The sequence below is a fragment of the Bombina bombina genome, chromosome 2, assembly GCF_027579735.1.
Source record: "Bombina bombina isolate aBomBom1 chromosome 2, aBomBom1.pri, whole genome shotgun sequence".
NCBI lineage: Eukaryota > Metazoa > Chordata > Amphibia > Anura > Bombinatoridae > Bombina > Bombina bombina.
In genome coordinates this window covers 501,263,172-501,288,549 of record NC_069500.1, presented here as the reverse complement: position 1 = coordinate 501,288,549, position 25,378 = coordinate 501,263,172, and the positions used below count along the sequence as shown (strand labels likewise).

Sequence of the window (25,378 nt, the reverse complement as noted above, 5' to 3'; positions counted from 1 at the left end):
GTTTTACCTCTTTAGACACTTGAAAAGTGAAACTGTCGGTCTGTAAGTTCCAACTTACTCCTAAGCTCCTTTGGAGGGGTAGAGGATCGACACCTAAAACAAGGTCCTTAAGATCTTTAGCTCTGTCATCTGCAGGAAATGCTTCCATTACTGGACTTTTGTTGGATGCCACTTTGTGTAGCTTGAGATTTGATCCTGCGAGCATGTCCTTAGCTCTCTGCAGGAGTCTGACTGCTTCAGCGTCAGTAGGCACAGATGCGAGTCCATCATCTACATAGAAATTCCTCAAGATAAACTGTTCTACATCGTCACCATACTCACTTTTTCCTTGCATTGCTATTTGTCTTAGACCATAAATGGCTATGGCTGGGGAAGGGCTGTTCCCAAAGACATGTACCTTCATCCTGAACTCTGTAATTTCTTTGTTAAGGTCATTGTCACGAAACCAAAGAAATCTCAAATAGTTACGGTGATCTTCTCTAACCATGAAACAGTAAAACATTTGTTGTACATCAGTGGTAATTGCAACTTGCTCTTTGCGGAAATGTAAAAGGACACCTAGTAGTGTATTATTTAAATCAGGCCCACTGAGGAGTGTGTCATTCAGTGAGATGCCTTCAAACTGAGCACTTGAGTCAAAAACTACTCTGATCTGTCCTGGCTTCTTAGGGTGATAGACACCAAAGATTGGTAGGTACCAACACTCCTCACCTGCTTCCAATGGTGGGGCAAGTTCTGCTTGGTCATGGTCAAAGATCTTTGGCATAAAGATAACAAAATGTTCCTTCATTTCAGGTTTTTTTCACAAAGGAACGATGTAGAGCAAGGAGTCTTTTCTGGGCTTGCTCTATGTTGTTTGGTAGTCTAAGCCGAGGTAAGCGAAATGGTAGGGGTGCTACCCAGTAATTTGCTTCATCAATAAACATCTCTTTTTCAACTACATCAAGGAACATACCATCTTGAATAGACATAGCAGGTTTGTCATCTTTTGGAGTAGTAACAAACACATTATCATCTAAACTGCCCACATTGTGAGTTGCAGTTCCTAAATAACACAATGAGGGGGTGTATGACTGTTGTTTACAAGCATTAAAAGTCTCTTTTACCTGTATATAGCTAGTGCATGGGCTTAACAGAGAAGTGCGCCCACTAGGCAGCACATTTGTCTTGAAAGAGTTCACATCTGCTGGTCTATGAGCTCCTCCTAAGCATACTTCCCCAACTATGAACCAACCTAAGTCTAAATGTTGTGCATAAGGACTGTTGTGAGGCCCATTAATCTGCTCACATACTTTGTGCACCTTCAGAATGTCTCTTCCTAACAAGAGAAGTATTTGTGCTGGGATCTTGTCTGTTAAGGATTTCAGATGAGGGAAATGCTGTGTAATCTCAGGTGTTGGAATTTCTGACCTGTCATCAGGTATCATCTCACATTCAATGAGTGTGGGGTGTTTTATATGTGTTTTCCCATCAATAGACTGAACAGTAAAGTTGGATACCCTACGCCCTGTTTTCTCTGTAATGCCTGAGCATGTTCTTAGAGCGTAGGAAAATGTTTCACCACTAATGTTAAACACATCAAAAAACTCTGATTTGGCTAAAGAACGGTTACTTTGATCATCTAACACTGCATACATTTTTACAGAACAGTCAGGTTTGTTAGAAGGATATACAGTCCCTAAACAAATCTTGGAACATGATCTGGGCCTTGTCCCTTTCCCGCATACCTCTGTACACTTGGATACAATAGTGGGTGGAGTAGCTTCCTCTTGCTCCCCGCCTTGCTCTCTCTTAGGGAAAGGAGTCTCTACTACCCAGGGAGCTGGACCTAGATGCAAAGCAGAAGTATGTTGGTCACTGTTGCATTCTCTGCATCTTATGTTATTTTTGCAGTCTTTGGCAATGTGTCTGGTGGATGCACAACATCTAAAGCAGATAGAATTCTCCTTCAGGTAAGCTTTACGTTCATCAATGTGCTTGCTTCTGAACCCACGACACTTTGACAGTGGGTGTGGTTTATTATGAATTGGACATGGACTGTCTGATTCCATGGATTTCCTTGAAGGGCTTTTCACATGTGGAGTTGCATTAGCAGCTGACACTTCTGTCTTTCTTACTGACACCGTTGGTCTGTTGCTGTACCTTGTTCCTGACTTCTCTGTATTTACTGGAAATTGGTTGCTGCATGTTGAGAATATGAAGCTTGGATCATTTCTGGTCTTTGCTTGGTTGACAATAAATCTGGTGAAGAAACTGAATGGTGGAAAGGAGACATGATAGTCTTCTTTGTACTTGGAACCTTGAAATATTCACTTTTCTTGCAGGCTATATGGCAGTTTTTCAATAATTGGTTTGATGCCACGAGCTGTGTCTAGGTATGCCAGTCCTGGCAAAAAGCTTCCTGCCTTAGCTCCATTCACCTCCAACAACATGTCACCAAGTTCTCTTAACTTTATGTTGTCTTTGTTTGAGATTTTGGGGAAGTGTTCTAGCTTCTTTAACAGTGCATTCTCAATAGCTTCAGGGCTGCCATAACATTCTTCTAGTCTCTGCCATACCATTTTAACTCCATCAATTGGGTTATGAACATGCACTGACCTGATTATTTTAGCCTGTTGAGATGACTCTAGTCCAAGCCACTTAGTCAAAAGATCTAGCTCTTCTCTGGCTGTAAGATTAAGATCTCTGGTGACACCTTGGAATGATGTCTTCCATGCCCAGTAGTTCTCTGGTCGATCATCAAATGTTAGTAGCCCTGTACTCACTAACTCTCGACGAATCAGGTGCTTTGCTAGGTCAGTAGTCTCTGAAGTTCCTAATGTGCTATTTCTGAGAGGGGATATGTGAGAGTCCAAATAATGTGATGGATGTTGTGGATCAACATAGCCTCTGTTTTCTTGAAAGCGCACCCTTGGTGTTGAGACATTTGCAGTGTCAGTCTGGGAAGGAGGGTGCAAGTCAGGAATACTTGGAGTGGACTGTAAATATGTTGAGTCAGGAAACTGTGGTATTATGCTGGACATAGGTTGGATAGGAGCATGCTCTGTTTTATCTTGGTCCAGAGCATGGTTCTGTACATACTCACGAGTCCTTTGTACTGAATCATGGGTAGTTATTTCTGAAAAATCTTGGAGTGGTTCCTCATCTAGTTCAGCTGCTGCTTCATAGACTGCTGCTTCTGCAGATGCTGCAACTGCTGCTCTTTGAATCTTTAGCACATGCATATTAGCTTCTAACTCTGCCTTGCGTTGCGCTGTTTCAGCTTCACACCTTGCTGTCTCTGCTTTGCACCTAGCTGCCCCTGCTTCCATATCTGCTTTGCGCCTAGCTGCCTCTGCTTCTAATGATGCTTTTTGCTTTATCATGTCTGCTTCTTTTTCAGCATAAGAAATTTGTGCCTGGGCTGCTTGCGCTTTAGCACGGGCTCTGAGTCCTGCAGAACTGGCTGATGATCTGCTGGAGCGCATGGAATATTTAGAGCCAGAGGCATAGGATCTGGTCTCTAAAGTTTGCTGCGTTATATCAACACTCTTATCTTGGTTCATAGTGATCAGGTTAAAGTAGTGCAATATTTTAAATGCAGTTCTTGTGCAAATTATTTTTTCTGCCTTTCACTTTAAATTGCAGGTCTTGTATGTTTGCTTGTTATTTACTGCTTTTTACTTTAAAATGCAGCCTTTGTATCTTGCTTGTTATTGCTTCTCACTTTACAATGCAGCTCCTATATCTTCCCTTGATATAGCATGCTTTTTTACTTTACAATGCAGCTCTGTATCTTCCCCTGATATAGCCTGCCTTTTTACTGTACTGTCCTCACTACTGATAGCTAGACAGCTAGTTAACAAACCAGACAGAAATAGCTTTGTGTTTATTCCAAACTGATTTTACTTCTGAATAGTTATTTTGTAAAACTGCAATACAATAAGAAAAGTTGAAATTACAATATGTAGTTACATGTGGTGCTTGCAATACATACAATAATACATGTTTCTAACACAGAGAGCTTACATTTAATCCTTACAGCAAATGAACTCTTAGCAACCAACAAATAACTTACAGGCATATGTATATTTAGAGGCAAATGTTAAGAGCTGATTTCCATGCTTCTTGAAACTAAGATGGATGCTGAGAAACTGAAAGTAAACTTTTTATTAACAAACTTTATTAACACTTCCTGTTTTATTCTTGAGAGGAACTAAGCTGTAATTGCAACATGAAACCACCAGATGTCATCAACATGAACATAATAAGCATATAATAGACAGAAAATACTGTGTATGTTGATGGTCATTAAAGGATAGTTTGATTATAAAAGCGCAGGTCTTGCTGCAAGTAGAAAACCATACTACTAAACCCACCCTCCCTATGCTGGCTTCTAAAAATAGTGTGGCATCTCCAAAGCATCACCTCTTCCACAGCGGAGACTGACAAGGCTCTGAGATGACTTAGCAGAGATGTCTGGAGCAAATGGGTCGAAGGCAGTTTGTAGGGATTCTGCAAAGGAGAGCTGGTAGGTATGTAGCAGGAACCTTATTTCATCTAGCAGGTAACAAGCAGGAAATATGCTAATCATAAAGTTAGCAAATGTTAAGTGTGCCCAGCACTATGTGCTGTATAATTACATGGTCAGAGAGCGCCCTACCAGGGGATATGTTGAAGGCCGTAACTTTAAATGTTTCTCTGGGCACTGATGCCGCCAGCTATTTTAACAATATTGGGCTCATCAGCTGTAGTTTCTTTAGTAGATCACAAATTCAATTATATTGAACAAAGATGGGTCCTCTAGAATGTGATATCACATAAAAATGGTTGAAATGCTGGAGCAGCATGCAGCTGTGTGACTAGTCATGGCCGCTGCCCAAAAGCACCCCCCCAACATAATAACATAGCAAAGGAGGTTGAAAAAAGACTGAAGTTTCACGGCATAAGAACAAGGCTACCATTGGAGCCTATGGAAGCGCACTTTCATGACCTCATGTTTGCATTGCGCTCAACTTGTAATACCAGCACATATAGGGGCCTATCTATCAAGCTCCGTATGGAGCTTGAGGGCTCGTGTTTCTGGCGAGCCTTCAGGCACACCAGAAACACCAGTTATGAAGCAGCAGTCTAAAGACCGTTGCTCCATAACCTGTCCGCCTTCTCTGAGGAGGCGGACAAACATTGCCGCAATTCAACCTGATCGAATCTGATCAGGTTGATTGACACCCCCTGCTAGCGGCCGATTGGCCGTGAATCTGCAGGGGGTGGCGTTGCACCAGCAGTTCACAAAAGCTGCTGGTGCAATGCTGAGTGCAGAGAGGGTATTGCTCTCCGCATTCAGCGAGGTCTGTCGGACATAAACCGCAATGTCGGATCATGTCCGACAAGCCTTTCCTAAAAAGGCCCCAGAATCTGGCCATAAATACTTTAAGACTTCCTATAATTCTAGATAAATATGGAACACATATATAAATGTGATTTTTTTGTAGGCAGATTTAAAATAATTTGGAAGCTATTATTCTTACAATTCTTTTGAACGCATCTTTCACTTCTTTATTCCTAAGGCTGTATATTATAGGGTTGAGAGTGGGTGTAAATACAGCATAAAGTGCAGACACTATTTTATCTTTTTCTAAAGACAAACTGGATCTTGGACGCACATAGGTGAAAATCACTGCACCATAATACATAGATACTATTGTGATGTGTGAGGCACAAGTAGAGAAAGCCTTACGCTTGCCTTCAGCAGAACGTATCTTTATTATAGTGTTGATAATGAAAACATAGGATGTGCAAGTGAGAAGGAAGCAAAACATGCCAAGAATTACATCAGAGATGATGATCACAATCTCATTCCAGTAAGTGTCTGCACATGCTAATTTAAGCAGAGGCATGATCTCACAGAAGAAGTGATTTATCTTGTTATCATCACAGTAAGGAAGTCTGAAAGTAAAATAGGTATGTACCATAGAATTCATGGAGCCAATCATTGAAATGACAGTTATCACACAGATGCAGACTCTTTGATTAATAATAGTAGCATAGCGCAGTGGGTGGACAATTGCGATGTATCGATCATAAGCCATAACCGCAAGCAATAAAAGCTCAATACCAGTGAGCCATGTGAAGAAATATAATTGAGCAACACAGCCATAAAATGAAATTGTCTTGTTTTTAGTGATATAGCCAGTCAGCATCTTAGGCAAAGTAGCTGAAGTACAGCAAATATCAAGAAAGGACAAGAAACCAAGGAAAAAATACATAGGTATATTAAGACCAGGATCAATATTGGCCAAAATTAGGATTATTAAATTACCTATTAAAGCAATTATGTAAATGATTAGAAATGTGATAAATATAAATGTTTCATGTTCTGAGTGAGTAAAGAATCCTAGGATTATAAAATCCGACACAGATGACCCATTGGTGTCCATTCAAATAAATCATACAGAATAAAAGATTTTAACTAAAGATTGCAAATATTTGAATATGAATGTGTACTGTAGATGAAGAAGCAAAGCAGAAATAAATATTGTTAGAAAAATATCAAACTGATCTGAATTGCCTAACATATTTAATTATATAATTATTTTGACCAATTATTCTGGAAAGATTAAAGTATATATATTAATTATTTTATACATGAAGATTCATGTATAATGTACAGGGTACGCTGTCCCAAGTTCAGAATATCACACAATCTTGTATTAGAAGTCCATGGTAAAAATAGTTACCAGAAAATATTTAACGCAGCCACAATCTATTTAGCACACTCTATGCGTTCAATGGATAGTGCAATATGGATAAATACAGATAAATAGACATATATGCATACAAATATACACACATGTAAAGACACTTTTCAGTACGTTTTTTTTTTTTCTAACACCCTACATCCCCTCACTTTAAACCCACAGTATAGATTGAAAGACAGACTAACAGACAGACAGAAAGATAAATAGTTAGATAATAGGTAGATACATTTTTATACTTAAAAACAAAAATAACATTTTCTTTTAAGGGAAGAACAAAAGTATTTCTATATTAAAAAAGGATTTGGTATATGTCAAGGTACTTGACTAGGACAGGCTCAAAGTTGTATATAAATACATACATACCATATACCATACCAGTTAAAAATGATGTAGATATATAGAAATATAGCTAAGGAGATGTATATTTAAAGAAAATATTTCTTAATGAGACTAGGGGGCCTAATTATCATAGTGTGAGTGGACATGATCCGATATTGCGGATTATGTCCGCTGCTCATCAACTGCTGTTGGCATTTATCTTGTGAACTGCTGGTGCAATGCCGCCCCCTGCAGATTCGCGGCCATTAGCAGGAGGTGTCAATCAACCTGATCGTATTCGATTTGGTTGATTTCTGGCGATGTCTGTCAGCCGCCTCAGAGCAGGCAGACAGGTTATGGAGCAGCGGTCTTTAGCGTATGGAGCTTGATAAATATGCCCCAAAGTCTTTAGCGCACTTAGGGTCAGATTACAAGTGGAACGCTAAATAACGCTTTCATGAAAGCGATATTTGCGATCCACCATGTAATTCCAGCGCATGCTAGTTAGGGATGGGCGAATGATTCTAAAAATTCAAAATTTAAAACCAATTTTGATACATTTGTTTGTTCGAATCGAATTTCGAATGTTTATATAACATTTTAACATTCTATTTTCAAATTTTCGTTTTCAAATTTTTCAATAAAATTCAAAAATATTCGTTCGAATAATAGAATGTTTAGCTATGTATTCATTCAATTTCGAAATGTAATATTCGAATTTGAATGTGACATTCGAATTTGAATGTGACATTCAAATTTGAAATAGTATTTCTAGTCTACAACTGTGTTTAATAAATGTAATATTCGAATTTGAATGCTACATTCAAATTCAAATGTCACATTCAAATTTGAAATAGTATTTCTAGTCTAATACTGTGTTTTATAAATGTAATATTCGAATTTGAATGTGACATTCGATTTGATTGTGATATTCGATTCGAATGTGACATTCAAAATAGTGTTTCTAGTCTACAATTGTGTTTTATAAATGTAATATTCGAATTTGAATGTGATATTCGAATGTCACATTCGAATTCAAATGTCACATTCGAATTCGAATGTCACATTCGAATTTGAATGTGACATTCGAAAACTGTAAATAACATTCGAAAATCGAAGTTTTAAGAATATTCGTTCTTATCAACATTCTATTATGTAAATCAAATTTCTACAATAACATTCGTTCTAACATTCGAATTCGGATATAAACACATTCGCCCATCCCTAATGCTAGTGTGTGCTGGTATTACAATTTAACACCAATGTAAACACGAGCGCACATTTGCATTGCTGGGAAGCATTGTGCTCACGAGAGCACACTTCCATAGGCTCCAATGTAGCTCAGTGATGGTAGCAAATGTTTAAATATGCATGTATATGACTATATGTATATATATGTACATGTTAACATGTGTATATACACATATTAACACATAAATATATATGTATATACACACATTAACACATAAATATATATGTATATACACACATTAACACATAAATATATATGTATATACACACATTAACACATAAATATATATGTATATACACACATTAACACATAAATATATATGTATATACACATATTAACACATAAATATATATGTATATACACACATTAACACATAAATATATATGTATATACACACATTAACACATAAATATATATGTATATACACATATTAACACATAAATATATATGTATATACACACATTAACATAAATATATATGTATATACACACATTAACACATAAATATATATGTATATACACATATTAACACATAAATATATATGTATATACACATATTAACACATAAATATATATGTATATACACACATTAACACATAAATATATATGTATATACACACATTAACACATATATATGTATATACACATATTAACACATAAATATATATGTATACAGGGAGTGCAGAATTATTAGGCAAGTTGTATTTTTGAGGATTAATTTTATTATTGAACAACAACCATGTTCTCAATGAACCCAAAAAACTCATTAATATCAAAGCTGAATAGTTTTGGAAGTAGTTTTTAGTTTGTTTTTAGTTATAGCTATTTTAGGGGGATATCTGTGTGTGCAGGTGACTATTACTGTGCATAATTATTAGGCAACTTAACAAAAAACAAATATATACCCATTTCAATTATTTATTTTTACCAGTGAAACCAATATAACATCTCAACATTCACAAATATACATTTCTGACATTCAAAAACAAAACAAAAACAAATCAGTGACCAATATAGCCACCTTTCTTTGCAAGGACACTCAAAAGCCTGCCATCCATGGATTCTGTCAGTGTTTTGATCTGTTCACCATCAACATTGCGTGCAGCAGCAACCACAGCCTCCCAGACACTGTTCAGAGAGGTGTACTGTTTTCCCTCCTTGTAAATCTCACATTTGATGATGGACCACAGGTTCTCAATGGGGTTCAGATCAGGTGAACAAGGAGGCCATGTCATTAGATTTTCTTCTTTTATACCCTTTCTTGCCAGCCACGCTGTGGAGTACTTGGACGCGTGTGATGGAGCATTGTCCTGCATGAAAATCATGTTTTTCTTGAAGGATGCAGACTTCTTCCTGTACCACTACTTGAAGAAGGTGTCTTCCAGAAACTGGCAGTAGGACTGGGAGTTGAGCTTGACTCCATCCTCAATCCGAAAAGACCCCACAAGCTCATCTTTGATGATACCAGCCCAAACCAGTACTCCAACTCCACCTTGCTGGCGTCTGAGTCGGACTGGAGCTCTCTGCCCTTTACCAATCCAGCCACGGGCCCATCCATCTGGCCCATCAAGACTCACTCTCATTTCATCAGTCCATAAAACCTTAGAAAAATCAGTCTTGAGATATTTCTTGGCCCAGTCTTGACGTTTCAGCTTGTGTGTCTTGTTCAGTGGTGGTCGTCTTTCAGCCTTTCTTACCTTGGCCATGTCTCTGAGTATTGCAGACCTTGTGCTTTTGGGCACTCCAGTGATGTTGCAGCTCTGAAATATGGCCAAACTGGTGGCAAGTGGCATCTTGGCAGCTGCACGCTTGACTTTTCTCAGTTCATGGGCAGTTATTTTGCGCCTTGGTTTTTCCACACGCTTCTTGCGACCCTGTTGACTATTCTGAATGAAACTCTTGATTGTTCGATGATCAAGCTTCAGAAGCTTTGCAATTTTAAGAGTGCTGCATCCCTCTGCAAGATATCTCACTATTTTTGACTTTTCTCAGCCTGTCAAGTCCTTCTTTTGACCCATTTTGCCAAAGGAAGGGAAGTTGCCTAATAATTATGCACACCTGATATAGGGTGTTGATGTCATTAGACCACACCCCTTCTCATTACAGAGATGCACATCACCTAATATACTTAATTGGTAGTAGGCTTTCGAGCCTATACAGCTTGGAGTAAGACAACATGCATAAAGAGGATGATGTGGTCAAAATACTCATTTGCCTAATAATTCTGCACTCCCTGTATAGTCATATACATAAATATTTACTGGCAAACATACAGTTCCCATAGACCCCAATGAAAAGGCACTTTTCAGTGCAGTTTTTTTTTCTCTCCCACCAACTTAAGACCCCAAAATTTGCCTAGTGCAGTTGTTTTTTTCTTAAATAAAATGCTACTTTTTTAATAAAAAAACTATATTACCCTCTATTTTGAGGGCATTTGGTGCACTCTTAAAAAACTAACCAGAGAACGAATCTCTGGTTAATTTTCTAAACTCTAATTGCTACCGCAAGCTCACAGTAGCAATAACCAGCCACATGTTATGCCCGTTTGTGGGTGCGCCATTTGTAATCTAGCCCTTAGGCTTTAATGGGTTAATGCTCGACTGAAAGCAAGAACAGAGTTTTGTAAGGATTGAGTGTGGCCACGCTATCTAGATGTTAGCATACCTGAGGCTTTTATTCAAGCAAAAATGTTTTTCTTTGAACTTGTAATATAAGAGCAAGGTTAAGAGTGTTATTGATTTAACTTGATCAGTGTTATGTGCTTAATAGCACCAATACTTGAGCATTCTACTTGTAATAAAAGCCAATATAATTAAATTGCCATTGTGGAATATATTAAAAATAGAAATTCTGGGACTTCCGGTGGGTGGAGCTGAGGATCGGCAGTGCAGAGAAGGAGCTCCGTACATCGAGCTCTGAAAAAACCCTTAATCTGCTGCCGGACACCTTTGCCCACACCTTAGCCTTGTTGGGGGAACACCCGGACATCATCCTCAACCGGCCAAGTGGTGTGAAGGGCCGACAACTGCCCTTGCCCCCTGAAGCACTGAAAGTGCGCAACGGAACACCAGCCGCGGGCGCCATATTAGATCGCGGCCCTCCCGCATCAAGACACACAACAGCTTATCGGAAGCTGTGAAAGCCCTGTCTCTCATCACAAAAGTAATCGGAAAGGAGGGTGAGTGCAGAGGAGCTTCACTACATTACAAAGCACAATAGCTCAGGACCTGCTATACCCATCACAGATCTGTCACACAGAGGGGGTTGAATTACCTACGTAAAACTAGGCAGGCAACAATGGCGGGAAGTACTTACACAGAAACCCATTTCACAGCCATTAATCTACAGACCTAGCTGGGAGCACCTATTCTGCAATCACTTAAGGCACCACTCACTGTGGAAGGAGCACAACTGGCCACCGCAAGAGAAAGACACACAGGGGATGCTTATAATACCTGCTTTATTTCACCACAACAAAGCTTTAACAGGTGCACTATTACTATACAGACTATCTGCCACTCCTTGGGACTCTATCTCTCATACCCATCGACACCCCAGCACAGAGACAGATTGTATGAGAGTTTGCTAACTGCACCATAATAAAGATTGTCCTTTTGCCTTTGGGAAAGAACCAGATTATGAGGTGCCGCTGAAGCACAAACAAGGCCTGCATGACTCACCCACGTGGCTTAACAATTTTTATACCATATTTCACACATCATATAAGCTGCCCTCTGACTGCAGCTCAGCAGTGCCACATAAAGGCATAAAGCCATAACGCTGACAATAAAATCATTTGAACTTTGCTATTATACTCTCCCTCTCTCCTGCCCTTCATATGAAGGTTGACAAATATTTCAAGCCTCTTTCAAGTGCATTTGAGAGCAAGATGACTTCAAAGTCTAAACAAGCAGATAGGAGACAACGACACGCCACAGAGGCGCAGATTGACAACCCTCCCTCACCAAGCTCCTCTCACCTACCAGCTAGTGATTCCACAAACCTCATGCAAGAACTAAAATCTTTCTTCCTGCCTAAGATGGAATCTCTCCAGGCAGGCATGGACACTTTAACTAGTGAGGTGCGCCTTTTTTCAACAAGGATGAATCAGGCAGAACAGAGGATTTCAGACTTGGAAGACCGCCAAGATACCACTTCTACCTCCCTCCGACAATTACTACGCCAAAACCAGGCGCTCCAAGACAAAGTCGACGATCTAGAGAATCGTAGCAGACGCAATAACCTCCGTATAATTGGAATACCAGAAAGCATCAAGAACAAAGATCTATTGGAGTTCACAGCACTCACGTTTCCCAGATTATTAGGCATAGACCCGGATCGTCTCCCAATAGATGTGGAAAGAGCGCACCGCATCGGCCCAGACAACGGCCTCTCTACTGCCAATGCCACAAAACCCCGACAGGTCATATTTAAATGTTTAAACTACCAAGAAAAACTGACTTTGCTACGGGCCTACAGGTCACACAAGGCAGATATCATCTATGAAGGGAAAAAACTCCTGCTATTTCAAGATTTTTCAGCAGATGTAACCAAAATGCGCAAAGAATTCACCCCTTATTGCTCCCAACTATATGAAGAAGGTAGGCAAGTCGCACTCCTTTACCCTGCCAAACTCAGGCTGCAGACCCCTAGGGGTCCCAAGTTCTTCCGTTCCCCAAAAGAATTGAAAGCTTACCTAGAAGAAGAAAAGCAGCAACAAACCGATCCATAGAACATGTCGCTTCCCTCACTTACATACGTATAAGACTCTTTTTAAGATGGGAGATTCTGGACATAGGTGTCTCCGGACACAAGAGGCACTGGCGGCCGAGGAACGCCGCACTACCACTGTGGTTACTCTTTGGAGCACCACTCTTCAAGACTCTGTTCTGCCTCAGGAGAGGGTTCCTCAGAGAACTCACCCTCTCATTCCTGGGACTGTTACTACACCAGGAAACAAGTTTGTAGAAAATGATGGTTATTGTGTGTTTTATTGTTTTTGTTCTTGTGTTCATTTTTGTTTTTGTTTTTTTATTTCCAAATTCTGTAATGTTCAATGTACTACGTATCTGCTCTGCCTAGTCAATATCAAGGTGCCACTTCTGGCCTTAAACTACAGTGTAAAGTCTGACCCCTATGATGCACTACCCCAGAAACACCCGTCACCTATATGTCTCAACAATGTCATATGTATTAACTAATCAATTTCCTTTCTTTATAGCAGAGGGCATGGCTGCTATGCTCGGCGGATGGGCTGACTGGAGACTGACACTTAGACCTCAGATGAATAACCCAGATCGATTGCTTTTCAGCGATGCCTGTGAGTCTTTCCCTCCATCACACTACATATCATGCCACACGCAAACCAACACCCTGACTTACCTCCTCCTCTCTCTTGACACATTACACACACACATGACTGGTGGAAGTAACCCACCTCCCCACCGACAAATATACCTGCTGCTCCCACCCCCCCACAAATTTCTCCAATGACCACAAAACTTAATGTGATATCCTGGAATGTAGGGGGAATAACATCCCCAACTAAAAGAAGTAGAATCCTCCAGTACCTTAATTCCATCCATGCAGACATTGCACTGCTACAGGAAACACACCTCACCGCAGAAGAACATGAAAAATTAAAGATTAGATGGGTGGGACAAATTATGTACTCGCCGTCAGAGGGGAGAAAACGTGGGGTAGCTATTCTAATACGAAAAAACCTACCACTGACCTTCTCTAACACCAAAATCGATAAACAAGGCCGCTTTATATTCACCACGCTTCACATCCACACCAGCACTTTCCAGCTATGTAATGTTTATGGCCCAAACCACTCTGACCAGGCCTTCTGGTCATCTCTCCAGTCACTCATTGCCCTACATTCGGATTCACCAGTAATAGTAGGTGGGGACTTCAACATGGCGCAAGCCCTCCCATTGGACAGGTTTTTTGATCCATCACACCCAAGCACAAAGAAGGGAACCCACCCCAAACATAGAAAAGAAACGCAAATCATAACTAATTTTAGAGACGGATTGGGGTTACACGACTTATGGAGATCTCAGCATCCCGACCAAAGGGACTACACGTGTGTCTCAAAGACGCATCATACTTTCTCCCGAATCGACTACTTTCTCACATCCCCCCAAATCACCCCTAGCATATTGAACACATCTATCCTTCCAATTACGATCTCAGATCATGCCCCCATACGACTAATACTTCAACCTTTCAGAACAGAATCCCAAGAACGAAAATGGAGGTTCCCCTCACACTTATACTCTAATGCAGACTTTAAACAACACCTAAAGGCATATTGGTTTGAATACACCCTGGATAATGAGCAACACAAACCTAACCCTGACCTGTTCTGGCATGCCTCTAAGGCGGTCATCAGAGGCAAAATCACAGCGTACACAGCCCATCATTTTAGATCCCAAAAGAAGGTTACCACACAACTCCTATCAGATCTAACTACTGCATACAATGCTTACCTAGCAAGCCCCACAGAGACCAATCGCCAAAGATACTATACGGTCAAAAAAGACAGGGACACGCACTTACAGATTCTAGACCATAAATTTAACTTGCACAGGCAAGGCAGGTTCTATCGCCATGGCAACAAAGCTGGCAAACTCCTGGCGAACTTAGTAAGACTACACACGCCCAAATCCATTATAACAGCCATTAAGTCAGGAGACCATCTCAAAACAGACACTAAAGATATAATGCAAGTATTCACATCTTACTACAAATCCTTGTACACCAGGCAAAACATCAGGAAAGTGGATAAGGATATGTTTTGGCAAAAAATTAAAGTACCCCAGCTGTCAGATACTCAAAGAGACAGCCTGAATTCCCCCATACATACACAAGAGGTACTACGAGCTATTGGAAATTCCAAACTAGGGAAAGCGGCAGGCCCAGACTCTCTACCAATTGAATATTACAAGATTCTTAGCACAGACATAGCCCCAACCTTGGCCACTACATATTCTGCCTACCTATCAGGGAACGCCGCGCCAGATGCGAGGTTTACAGATGCCAACATTTGCATACTTCCGAAACCACACAGAGACCACACACAACCCTCCTCGTACAGACCGATCTCATTGCTCAACAGCGATTACAAGCTGTTCACTAAAATCTTGGCAGACAGGTTAGCAAACACACTACCGAACATAATACATCCTGACCAGACTGGTTTCATCAAACACCGCACCTCAGTGATTAACATCAGAAAGACACTAGCTGTTATATCTCATTATAATAACCCACATTACATGGACACACAGAAACCCAACATTGACGCGTGCCTTCTCGCCATCGATGCCGAGAAGGCATTCGATAGAATAGAGTTGGACCACCTGTACACCTCCTTGGAAAAGTTTGGCATATCTGGGAATTTCCTTACCGTGCTCCAGACACTATACACGTCACCTTCAGCTTCCATAATCATTAATGGCCAACTATCCTCACCGTTTCTTCTGGAGAGAGGAACCAGGCAGGGTTGCCCCCTGTCCCCTCTGCTTTTCAATTTAGCGATAGAACCACTGGCATGTTATATTCGCCAATGCAGTGAAGGCTTAAAAATTCATAAACAGATAATGCATTTATCCCTGTATGCCGACGACCTTTTGTTATATGTCCCAAACCCACACACTACTGTACCCAAACTGCTGCTTATGCTACACGAGTTTGGGGAATTCACAGGCTACAAAGTCAACACGGATAAATCAGAATTAACATGGCTGCTTAACACCCAAAAAAATCCATTACAGGGCACAGACTTGAAAGTGACCACAGGAACCTTCACATATCTAGGGATCCACTTGCATATAAACACTAACAAACTATACCACCTCAACATAGAAAATACAATAACCCTCATTCACAATCAAATGAAAGGGTGGAGAAACCTACCCCTGTCTACTACGGGTAGGATCCATCTTTTAAAAATGATTATCCTACCAAAGTTGCTTTACCCCCTTCAGATGCTCCCCCTCCTAATGACAAAGCGGGATCTCAATGGTCTGACAACCCTATTTGGCAAGTTTGTCTGGAATCAAGGGAAACCAAGGATAAACAGACTTCATCTGGCAATGCCAATCCACTCAGGTGGGCTTAGCCTCCCCAATATTAGATGGTACAACTGGGCATCCCTGATCAAGGTTGTGGTGGGATGGTTGTCCCAATCAGACTATTTTTGTCCCCCCATAGAAGGTGACTTACTAGCACCAATACACCCAGCTTTCTTGCCACACACACAGCTCTCATCCCTCCCCCCGCATATAAAACATAGCATACTATTCAGGGATCCGATGAGGGCCTGGGCTAAACTCTGCAGATTATGGGGGATGGACTTCACATTCAGCAAATATCTGCCTCTACAGGGCAACCCTAATTTCATGCCAGGATACACTACAGCAGCTTTTAAAATGTGGGAACGCAAGGGACTAAAGATGGTGGCACAATTACTCAATCCTACCACACATCAGATACTCACCTTCTCTGACCTACAAGCCCAATACACTCTCCCCAACACGCACAGATTCGCCTACTTTCAAAGTAGGCACTATGTACAGAATATCCTACCTGCAGGACTAACTTCGCCAGGGTTAACTAAGATAGCCGCACTCTGTAACTTGACTACTCAAGGAACGCACTCCATTACACCTATCTATAAGCAAATAGTAGCACAAAATGAGACACAGACATTGCAGGAAATAGTAACCAAATGGCAAGGACAAAGAATCCCTGAGGTCACGCAGGAACAAATCACCCATAGCATACAAGCAGTCAGAGCAGCCACCCTGTCTTCAAACCTGCGTGAAACACAAGTGAAATTCCTGCACCAGGCATATATCACACCTAAAACTAGAGCGAAATGGGTCCCAGAGGCATCTAATACATGTCCTAAGTGTATGGCCCCCACACCGGACCTGATACACCTGGTCTGGGATTGCCCCAAATTGCAAAGGTACTGGGGCAAAGTTAAATTCTGGTTGTCAACTATGCTCAAAACCAACATATTATTGGCCGTAGCAAACGTACTCTTCTTTCAAGACATTGACTTACCCTCTCGACGCCAAAAGTTCTTTAACCTAGTTGTCTTAATGGCCAGAAAGCTAATGTTACAATATTGGGCTAGAAACAGGCAACCCCCCTTCAAAAAACTGACTCACGCAATGTATCAACAGCTTTTAATAGAACAAGTAGATGCACAAGGGGACTGCGATGCCAGAATAAAATTATTTATAAATAAGTGGGAGCCGTACTTGTTATATTTACCGAAAGACTTAAGAGAAAGACTCCTACGCCCCTTTCAAAATACTATATTCATGCTTAACGAAAACCTACACGGTCGATGGTGCTCACTGAGCCCTGAAACAGATACTTGACAGAACATAACTGACATAACAAGTGACTAACTGCCCGAATGACTGGGCCTGGGGCCTCTGACTAAACCCATCCGCAGATGCATATGCATATGAGTATTCATACATAAAATGGTAATAACACTGTTTCCCTTACTATTGATAGTATCGCACCCAACTACCTCATAGATTACAGAGAGCATACTCCTGTATCCAGCATAAGGGATCTGAACAGGTACAACAAAAAGGATCATGAGAAGAGCCTTACACCAGTGTTAACAAGTAACTTCATTGTTGTACAAACAACGCCTCCCTGTTCATCTCTCCCCCTCCTCTAATACGCCTGGTTATGCCCAACGGTATGCAACCCAATTAATACCAATGATCAATATCTGTCACTGTTTATGTTTTTTTTTTTGTATTGTTTTATTTGTTGTTTTGCTTATTTAAATGTTATATTAACACATGGAGCTTGGCCACCCCACATGGTTCAAGAATAGACTTTTGGACTTTAAGCAGTTTTTGTTATGGTACCGAGACCGTACTTTATTGCCTACATCATGTCTTACTATGTTAAATATTGTGCACAACTGTGTGGTGCTGATCAAGTTTCTCTGTGGAAAAATTTTCAAAAATAAAGTTTTAAAAAAAAAAAAATAGAAATTCTATCTGTGTGTATATATATATATATAAAAAATTGTAGAGTATTGTGATATTTAGTTATGGAAATGTATGGTCATGTTTCCATGTAAGATGGATAATTAGACAGTCAAATACAATAATACAAAATAATATTCACTGTGTAAAACATTGTTTATTGCTTATCTTTTTCTTACCTTGTGATATTCCAGAATATAAGTGCACATGGCCATTATAAATACTAATAATTTATATAAAGACCTCTGCTGGTTGAAATGCTTTGGGGACCTAACAGACGATGGATAGGGGAAATAATTTTGCAAAAGATATATTGCAATGTAATGATATATCTACTGGTATCTCTAATCTAAAGCCCCTGAGATTAATTCTGCAAGGACACAAACCTTGCGTAACATTATGTAAAAGTTGCAATTAAAATAAAAAGCTTAGTATTAAAAGATAAATTACAACTCTTATTTGAACATTTTAAACACTAAGAGCTAAATTAAAAGCGGATTACTATGTAACGATTCCACTCGAGCGTTAACTGCGCTAGAAGAAAGATTTTTGAGTGCGTCGGGTTGAGCTCATATTCACCAAGATTACAAGTTGTGTGCTAAACCCGGTGTTTAAATAACGCAAAAAAAATGAGCCATAGTGCTGCTATTACAAGTTACTGAGAAACCGATAATCTCCATACTGCACAAAAGCCAAGGCCTGACTTGACGTGCTTGTACACGTTTTCCCCCATAGACATCAATGGAGAGAAAGTGGCAGAATGTCAATCGCTATAATGCAATCCCCATTGATGTCTATGGGGAAATGAACATAAACCCTTAGTCAAAATACCCCTAATCCACCAACCCCCGAAATCGACAACACTTATTAAAGTTGAAACCCCTAAAGCGCCGCCCTTTGACTTTGCCGACACTAAATAAACATATTAACCCATAAACCACTGGCCCCCCACATAGCTACTAAGAAAATTAAGTTATTAACCCCTAAACCCCCGGTCCCCCACATCACTTTTAATAAAATAAAGTTATTAACCCCTAAACCGCCGACCCTCATCGGCAATACTAAATAAACCTATTAAACCCTAAACCGTCGGCCCCCACAATGCCAAAACTAAACTAAACCTATTAACCCCTAAATTGCCAGAACCCCACATCGCAAACCACTAAATTAAACTATTACTCAAATCAGCAAATGGGGTTAAAGCAGCTCTCATCCTATTGGCTGATTTGAATATTCCAATAGGAATGCAGCCGTAACCCAATATAAAAGGGGTACCTTGCATTGAAGCTTGAGTGTGCGGCGGATGATCGCATGAAGAGGAGGATCCACGTCGCTGAAGAATGCTGACTCTGAAGAGGACCAGCATTCTAGATGAGGAACAACACTCCGGACACGTGCATTGCTGAAGATCACTCTGCACCTCCAGGAAAAAGATAGAAGATGGTGCCGCCCTGGAACAAGATCTTCCCCGCCTGGATAAAGACTTTGCTCTGCCTGGGCTTCCTGACTTCAGGAACGGTAAGTAGATTTTCTGGGGTTAGTGTTTTTTCTTGTTTTTTTGGGGGGTGTTTTTTTTAGACTAGGGCATTTTTTATTTTACTTTTGGGGGGGCTCTATAATTTTTGTAAGTAAAAGAGCTGTTTAACTTAGGGCAATGCCCTACAAAAGTCTATATAGGTAGTTTGTTGTTAGATTAGGGGGTGTTTTTATTTTGGGGTGGCTTTTTTGTTTTTAAAGTGCTATTAGATTAGATTTAATTTTTATAATTTTGGATAATTTTGTTTATTATTTTTTTGTAATCTTTGATTTTTATATTTTTGGTAATTTTTTTTTTTGTAATGTTAGATTTTAGTTTATTGATAGAGTAGGGGGTGTTTTTTTTGGGGGTGTCTTTTTTGTTTTTATAGTTCTATTAGATTAGATTTAATTCTTATTATTTTGGATAATTTTGTTTATTATTTTTGTAATCTTTGATTTTTATATTTTCGGTAATGTTAGTGGGGGTTTTTTGGTAATGTTAATTTTTTCATTTTTTTCGTCATTTTGTTTTTTATTGTTGTAATGTTAGGTTTTTAAAAATTTTCGCAGTGTTAGGATTTTTTAAAATTGTAATTTTTTATTTTTTTATTTTTAGTTTATTTTATTTTTTGAAAATAGTAATGTTAGGTTAACTTGTAGTTTAATCTTAGGTTTGTTTGTTCACAGGTAAGTTTTTATTTATTTTAAGATAGTTATATTGTAAGTTTAATTTAAAGTTAGGGTGGTGTTAGTTTTAGGGGTTAATAGTTTAATTTAGTGTTTTGCTATGTTGGAGGTCGGCAGTTTGGGGGTTAATAGGATTAGTTTAGTGTTGGCAGTGTGGGGGGCCGGCGGTTTAGGGGTTATTTTTATTTTTTTAACAGTAATAGCGAAGTGGGGAGCTGGCGCTTTAGGGTTAATAGGTTTATTTAGTGTTGGTTATGTGGGTGGGCGGTGGATTAGGGGTTAATAAATTTAATATAGTATTTGCGATGCGGGGGTGGTGCATTAGGGGTTAATAGTGTAGTTTATAGGTGTAAGTGTAATTTGTAACATTTTTGTTGTGAGTTTTGTGAAACATTTTTGTTTTCCAAAATCCATAACTACTGGTTGCATATAGCGGAATGGATTGTGGTGGTATAAGCATTATAGCCGGACCCCATAACCTGTAATATGGGCGCAATGAAAATCACGCACTTAAAAGCCATTTATTGAGTGCAGAATGGAGAGTTGCATAAAGGCTAGCGGTATAGCTGTATCACAGTGGCTTGTAATATGGGAGACCTGTATATTGCATGCGCAATGGCCAATTTTTCAGCGGTATAGCCGTACCGCAACACTTGTAATCTTGCTGATTATGAGTTGAACGTAAACTGTTTTTGCTCATGTGTAAAAAGCCGAACTTAGGATATCAAAAACCTAACACCCTATTTGCACGCAAACACGATCTCCTATTCTCAAGTGTTCTAACCCGACAAGAAAATATGAATATATTTTACTTTCCAATGTTCTTCACATAGCAGAATATGTTGTATTTATTCATAAATACATATTTCTACATATATCTAATGGTATTTTGGTACAAAATATATCTATACCTATAAATATATATATATATATATACATACATGATTACATATATGTATATATATATATATATATATATATATACAGTATATATATATATATATATATATATATATATATATATATATATATATATTTTACTTAATTTTGTTCTAGCTATTCCCCTATAATATGTAAAAAAAATTCTGGATAAAATGTGAAGCAAATTAATTTCTTTAAAAAGTTAAATAATTTATGATCACTTGGTTAACTTTGAATGTAATTAGGTTTGCTTATATACTGTATATGTAGCAAGTACAAGCTGTAAAATGACCCTCTTACTGACAGTAATGTCATGTATATTTGTTTTAAATCCCACTCTCTCTATGTTTAAAAAATGACTTAAGGTTACGTAAGACTAATTTGTATATTATTTGAATTTTTGTAATGAATTTTTTGGTTATGATTTTGTGTGAGCACTGACATATGAGCAATCCGATTGGTCCATTTTACTGTGCCTATCTACAGATGATATAAAGCCTGCCTGTATTGTCAATCAAGTATGACACTTGAGGAAGCCATATACTAAGGAAAAGGGTGAAACGCGCGTAGTGCTGTAAGCCACACCCCTGTTTGGAAGGTGGCATGTTATGCCTGCAAGTAGACGATAATGAAGCCTGCTAACTTTTGACAGTCTGAGTGAAGGATAATATGTGTCCATTTTCAGCATTAAAGTGCCTTTGCAGCAAACTGTGAGCTTTGTAACAAACCGCATGAGCGGAGAACTTTTCAATCACATACCTGTGGGAATCCAGTGAGTGTTAATATGGAGTGGCAGCTCTGGGAGGACCGTGGAATTAACTATAATGACTATATGGTCCAATGAGCTGTGGGCTGCATATGCCTTTTGAACCCAGTCTTGAATGTTAACTCTAGGAGGAATTCTACTATCCGCTTCTATTACTGTGCTTTAGTAACACTGTGACCTGACACAGGACTGTTATATTTGTACACGTTCGGGTATGTTTGCTAAAATACCATATCATAAAGGATTACCCTGCATAACTAATCAATCTTTGCTTTGCTTGGCTTGACAAACAAACTGCCTTGTTAAACCTTTTGAAAATTGCTGGACACAAGTTTGCTTCTCAATATTTTTCATGGACAATGTAACCACTGTGTCAAATATATGTGGTATACTTCTGGGACTTTCATACCAGTAACCTTTAATAAGGGCTCACTATCTGTCTACTTTTTAGGATTGCTCACATTATGCTTTATTTTAGTAGCATGTATAGTATCTTATGTTTCATTAATTATTTTTAAATAATTATGTTTAATAAATGTTTTTCTATTTTGCTGAGAGTTTGGGCTATATATATATACAGTACAGTAAATATAAATATATATATATATATATATATATATATATATATATATATATATATAAAACAAAAGTCAATAAGAGAGGCACTACATAATCCAACATAGACAGCTTCCAGGGTGCAACTTCAAAAAAGTATCCAAGTAGTAGAAGTGAAGATAAAGGCACTCACTGGTATTGCAGGATAAAAATTAACTTTTAATGTTACCAATTAAAAGCAGGATGCATGACGTTTCAGGGACATTACATTCCCTTTTTCAATGCACAGTCCCCGAGATCTGCAAATAATAGCCCTTCTCGACAGCCTGTACACTCATGATGGGTGTGTTCAGGCTGTCAGGGCCACGATGACTGAGTCAAAATGCTATACTGGCCCTCAGATTGAGTTTCTATTGGAACTACTAAGGTTGTGTCTGGAGAAAAATTACTTTAGATTTGAGAAGGACTATTATTTGCAGATCTCGGGGACTGTCATGCGCTCAAACATGGCTCCCACTTATGCCAATCTTTTCATGTCTTGGTACGAACAAATGACCATGAAAGCCAATGACATGATAGCGATTGTGTATTATATCTGATACATTGACAATGTATTTTTAGTATGGCGAGGACTGAGTAGAGTCTTAACAGTTGGGTGGGGATGTTCAACAAACTCAACACACCAATCAACTTTAAAATGGAAAAAGATGTACAACAGATCCACTTTTTGGATCTGAATATTTTTAAGTTGACAGAGAAGGAATGTGTAAATTTGGGATACCCTTATATACCAAACCCACAAATCGTAACTCCCTACTAAAGGCCCACAACTATCACCACTTAGACCAAAAAAGAGGTATTGTAGCCTCCCAGCTCACTCGGGTACTGCACAATAATACAGAGTCACTGTTCAAAGATAAGCAGCTTGAAGAGATGTCTAAAAAGCTGATAAAATGTGGATATAACAATAAAATAGTCACGGAAATCAAGACCAGAGTGGTTGAACAATTCCAGAAAAGACCCCCAAACAGCAAGGGTACAACCACTCAAGCTGATTACATTAACTTTGTCACCACCTATGACACGATGCATCATCATGTAAGCTCTGCAGTCAAGAAACACTGGGATATAATAAAAACAGATAAAACTCTTCCGTTCCCGCGCACACAACATCCAAGGATGGTATACCGTTGTGCGAACAATCTGAGAGATTTGCTAGTTAAAACAGAACCTGTAAGGTGCTATGAGGGGAACACTTGGTTAAAATCCACAAAAAAAGGCTGCTTTTGATGATGTGGAGGCTGTATTACATGCGATAGCATGCTAAAAGGAGACACCTTTCAACATCCACACCAAAACAAGAGCTATAAAATAAATCACAGATTAACCTGCACTAGCAACTACGTTATCTACATCTTGATTTGTCCCTGTTACCTAGTTTATGTGGGGAAAATGGTCACTACTTTTAGGGAAAGGATGACCAACCACCCCTGTGATATCTGGGAAGCCATTGACAAGGGTGACTCTGAACAGCCAGTGGCACGCCACTTTGCCCATTGTAGACACAGTGTATCAAGTCTAAGTACCACCGTTGTCAAGAGGAGGCAACAGGGCAAATCAATAACTCCATTTGGAGACAAGATGAATCTATACCCTGGATACCATAGCCCCTAAGGGGTTAAATACAATGCTGGACCATTTTATTCAGGAGACTTTTAAGTGATGTTCATCTTGTATGTTCTATGAAAGAAACAACATAATTCTGATTATTTTTTTTTACATGGTCTAACAAAAGGCTGCTAGACTACTGCTGCTGCTTAAAGGATTACTATCTGTTATAATTTTTAAGCTAAACAACTAACATATTAAAGTTAATAAACATTAATTAAAACCTACTGACCTATATTTTCTCCAAAACAAAGTTTCATAACGTTCTAAAAGTTATATCTTTTATTCCCTGATGATGTCACGTTATCCTGCCCACTATTTTCAGCACTGAGTGTTCAAAATACTTAAACCAATAACTTTGTGTTTAAAGCACCATTTTGAAACCTAGGTATTGTAAACAGATTGGTACAGAGCAAAGGATACCCACGGAGTGGGTTTGGAAAACAATTAAATTTGCAGACAAGATTTCTGATATACGGTAGAGATATGTTAATGAAATGCTATTGATAAAAAGCGTATTTGGCGTAGTTAGTTATTAACAGGCATAGCAAATATTTACTTACAGTGGCCCTTTAATAATTGTGACAATGTTCCATAGTAACAGTGTTTATAAGGTTGCTTCAAATTCCTAGTCATATAAGTCCTCTGCTAAGTTTCTATTATACTCCTTGAAACATGATAACCAATGGTTATACGATCTATGCAGAGCCTAAGAGAGATTGTCACTTAAATGTTTTTATTATTTGCTATTGTTTTCAAATTATGTCTCAATACGCTATCTGACGCCGTGCTAAGCACTGTTGCAATGTTTTTGAGAGTAACTATGTAAATGCAGCTCGATGTCTTGAGACATCACAGTTATGGTATATAAAGTAATACATTTTTAAGAATATTATATTGTTCTGTATAAGTTTATGCTA

At 39.0% G+C, this 25,378-nt stretch overlaps 1 protein-coding gene across 1 annotated transcript; it reads right to left on the bottom strand.

Annotated features, from left to right (window-relative positions):
• Positions 1–5,477: 5,477 nt before the first annotated feature.
• On the bottom strand, positions 5,478–6,416 carry LOC128647058 (olfactory receptor 13G1-like). The gene has a single exon (XM_053699874.1). It carries the CDS (start codon positions 6,414–6,416, stop codon positions 5,478–5,480), a length of 939 nt encoding a protein of 312 aa, XP_053555849.1.
• Between the last annotated feature and the right edge of the window lie 18,962 nt (positions 6,417–25,378).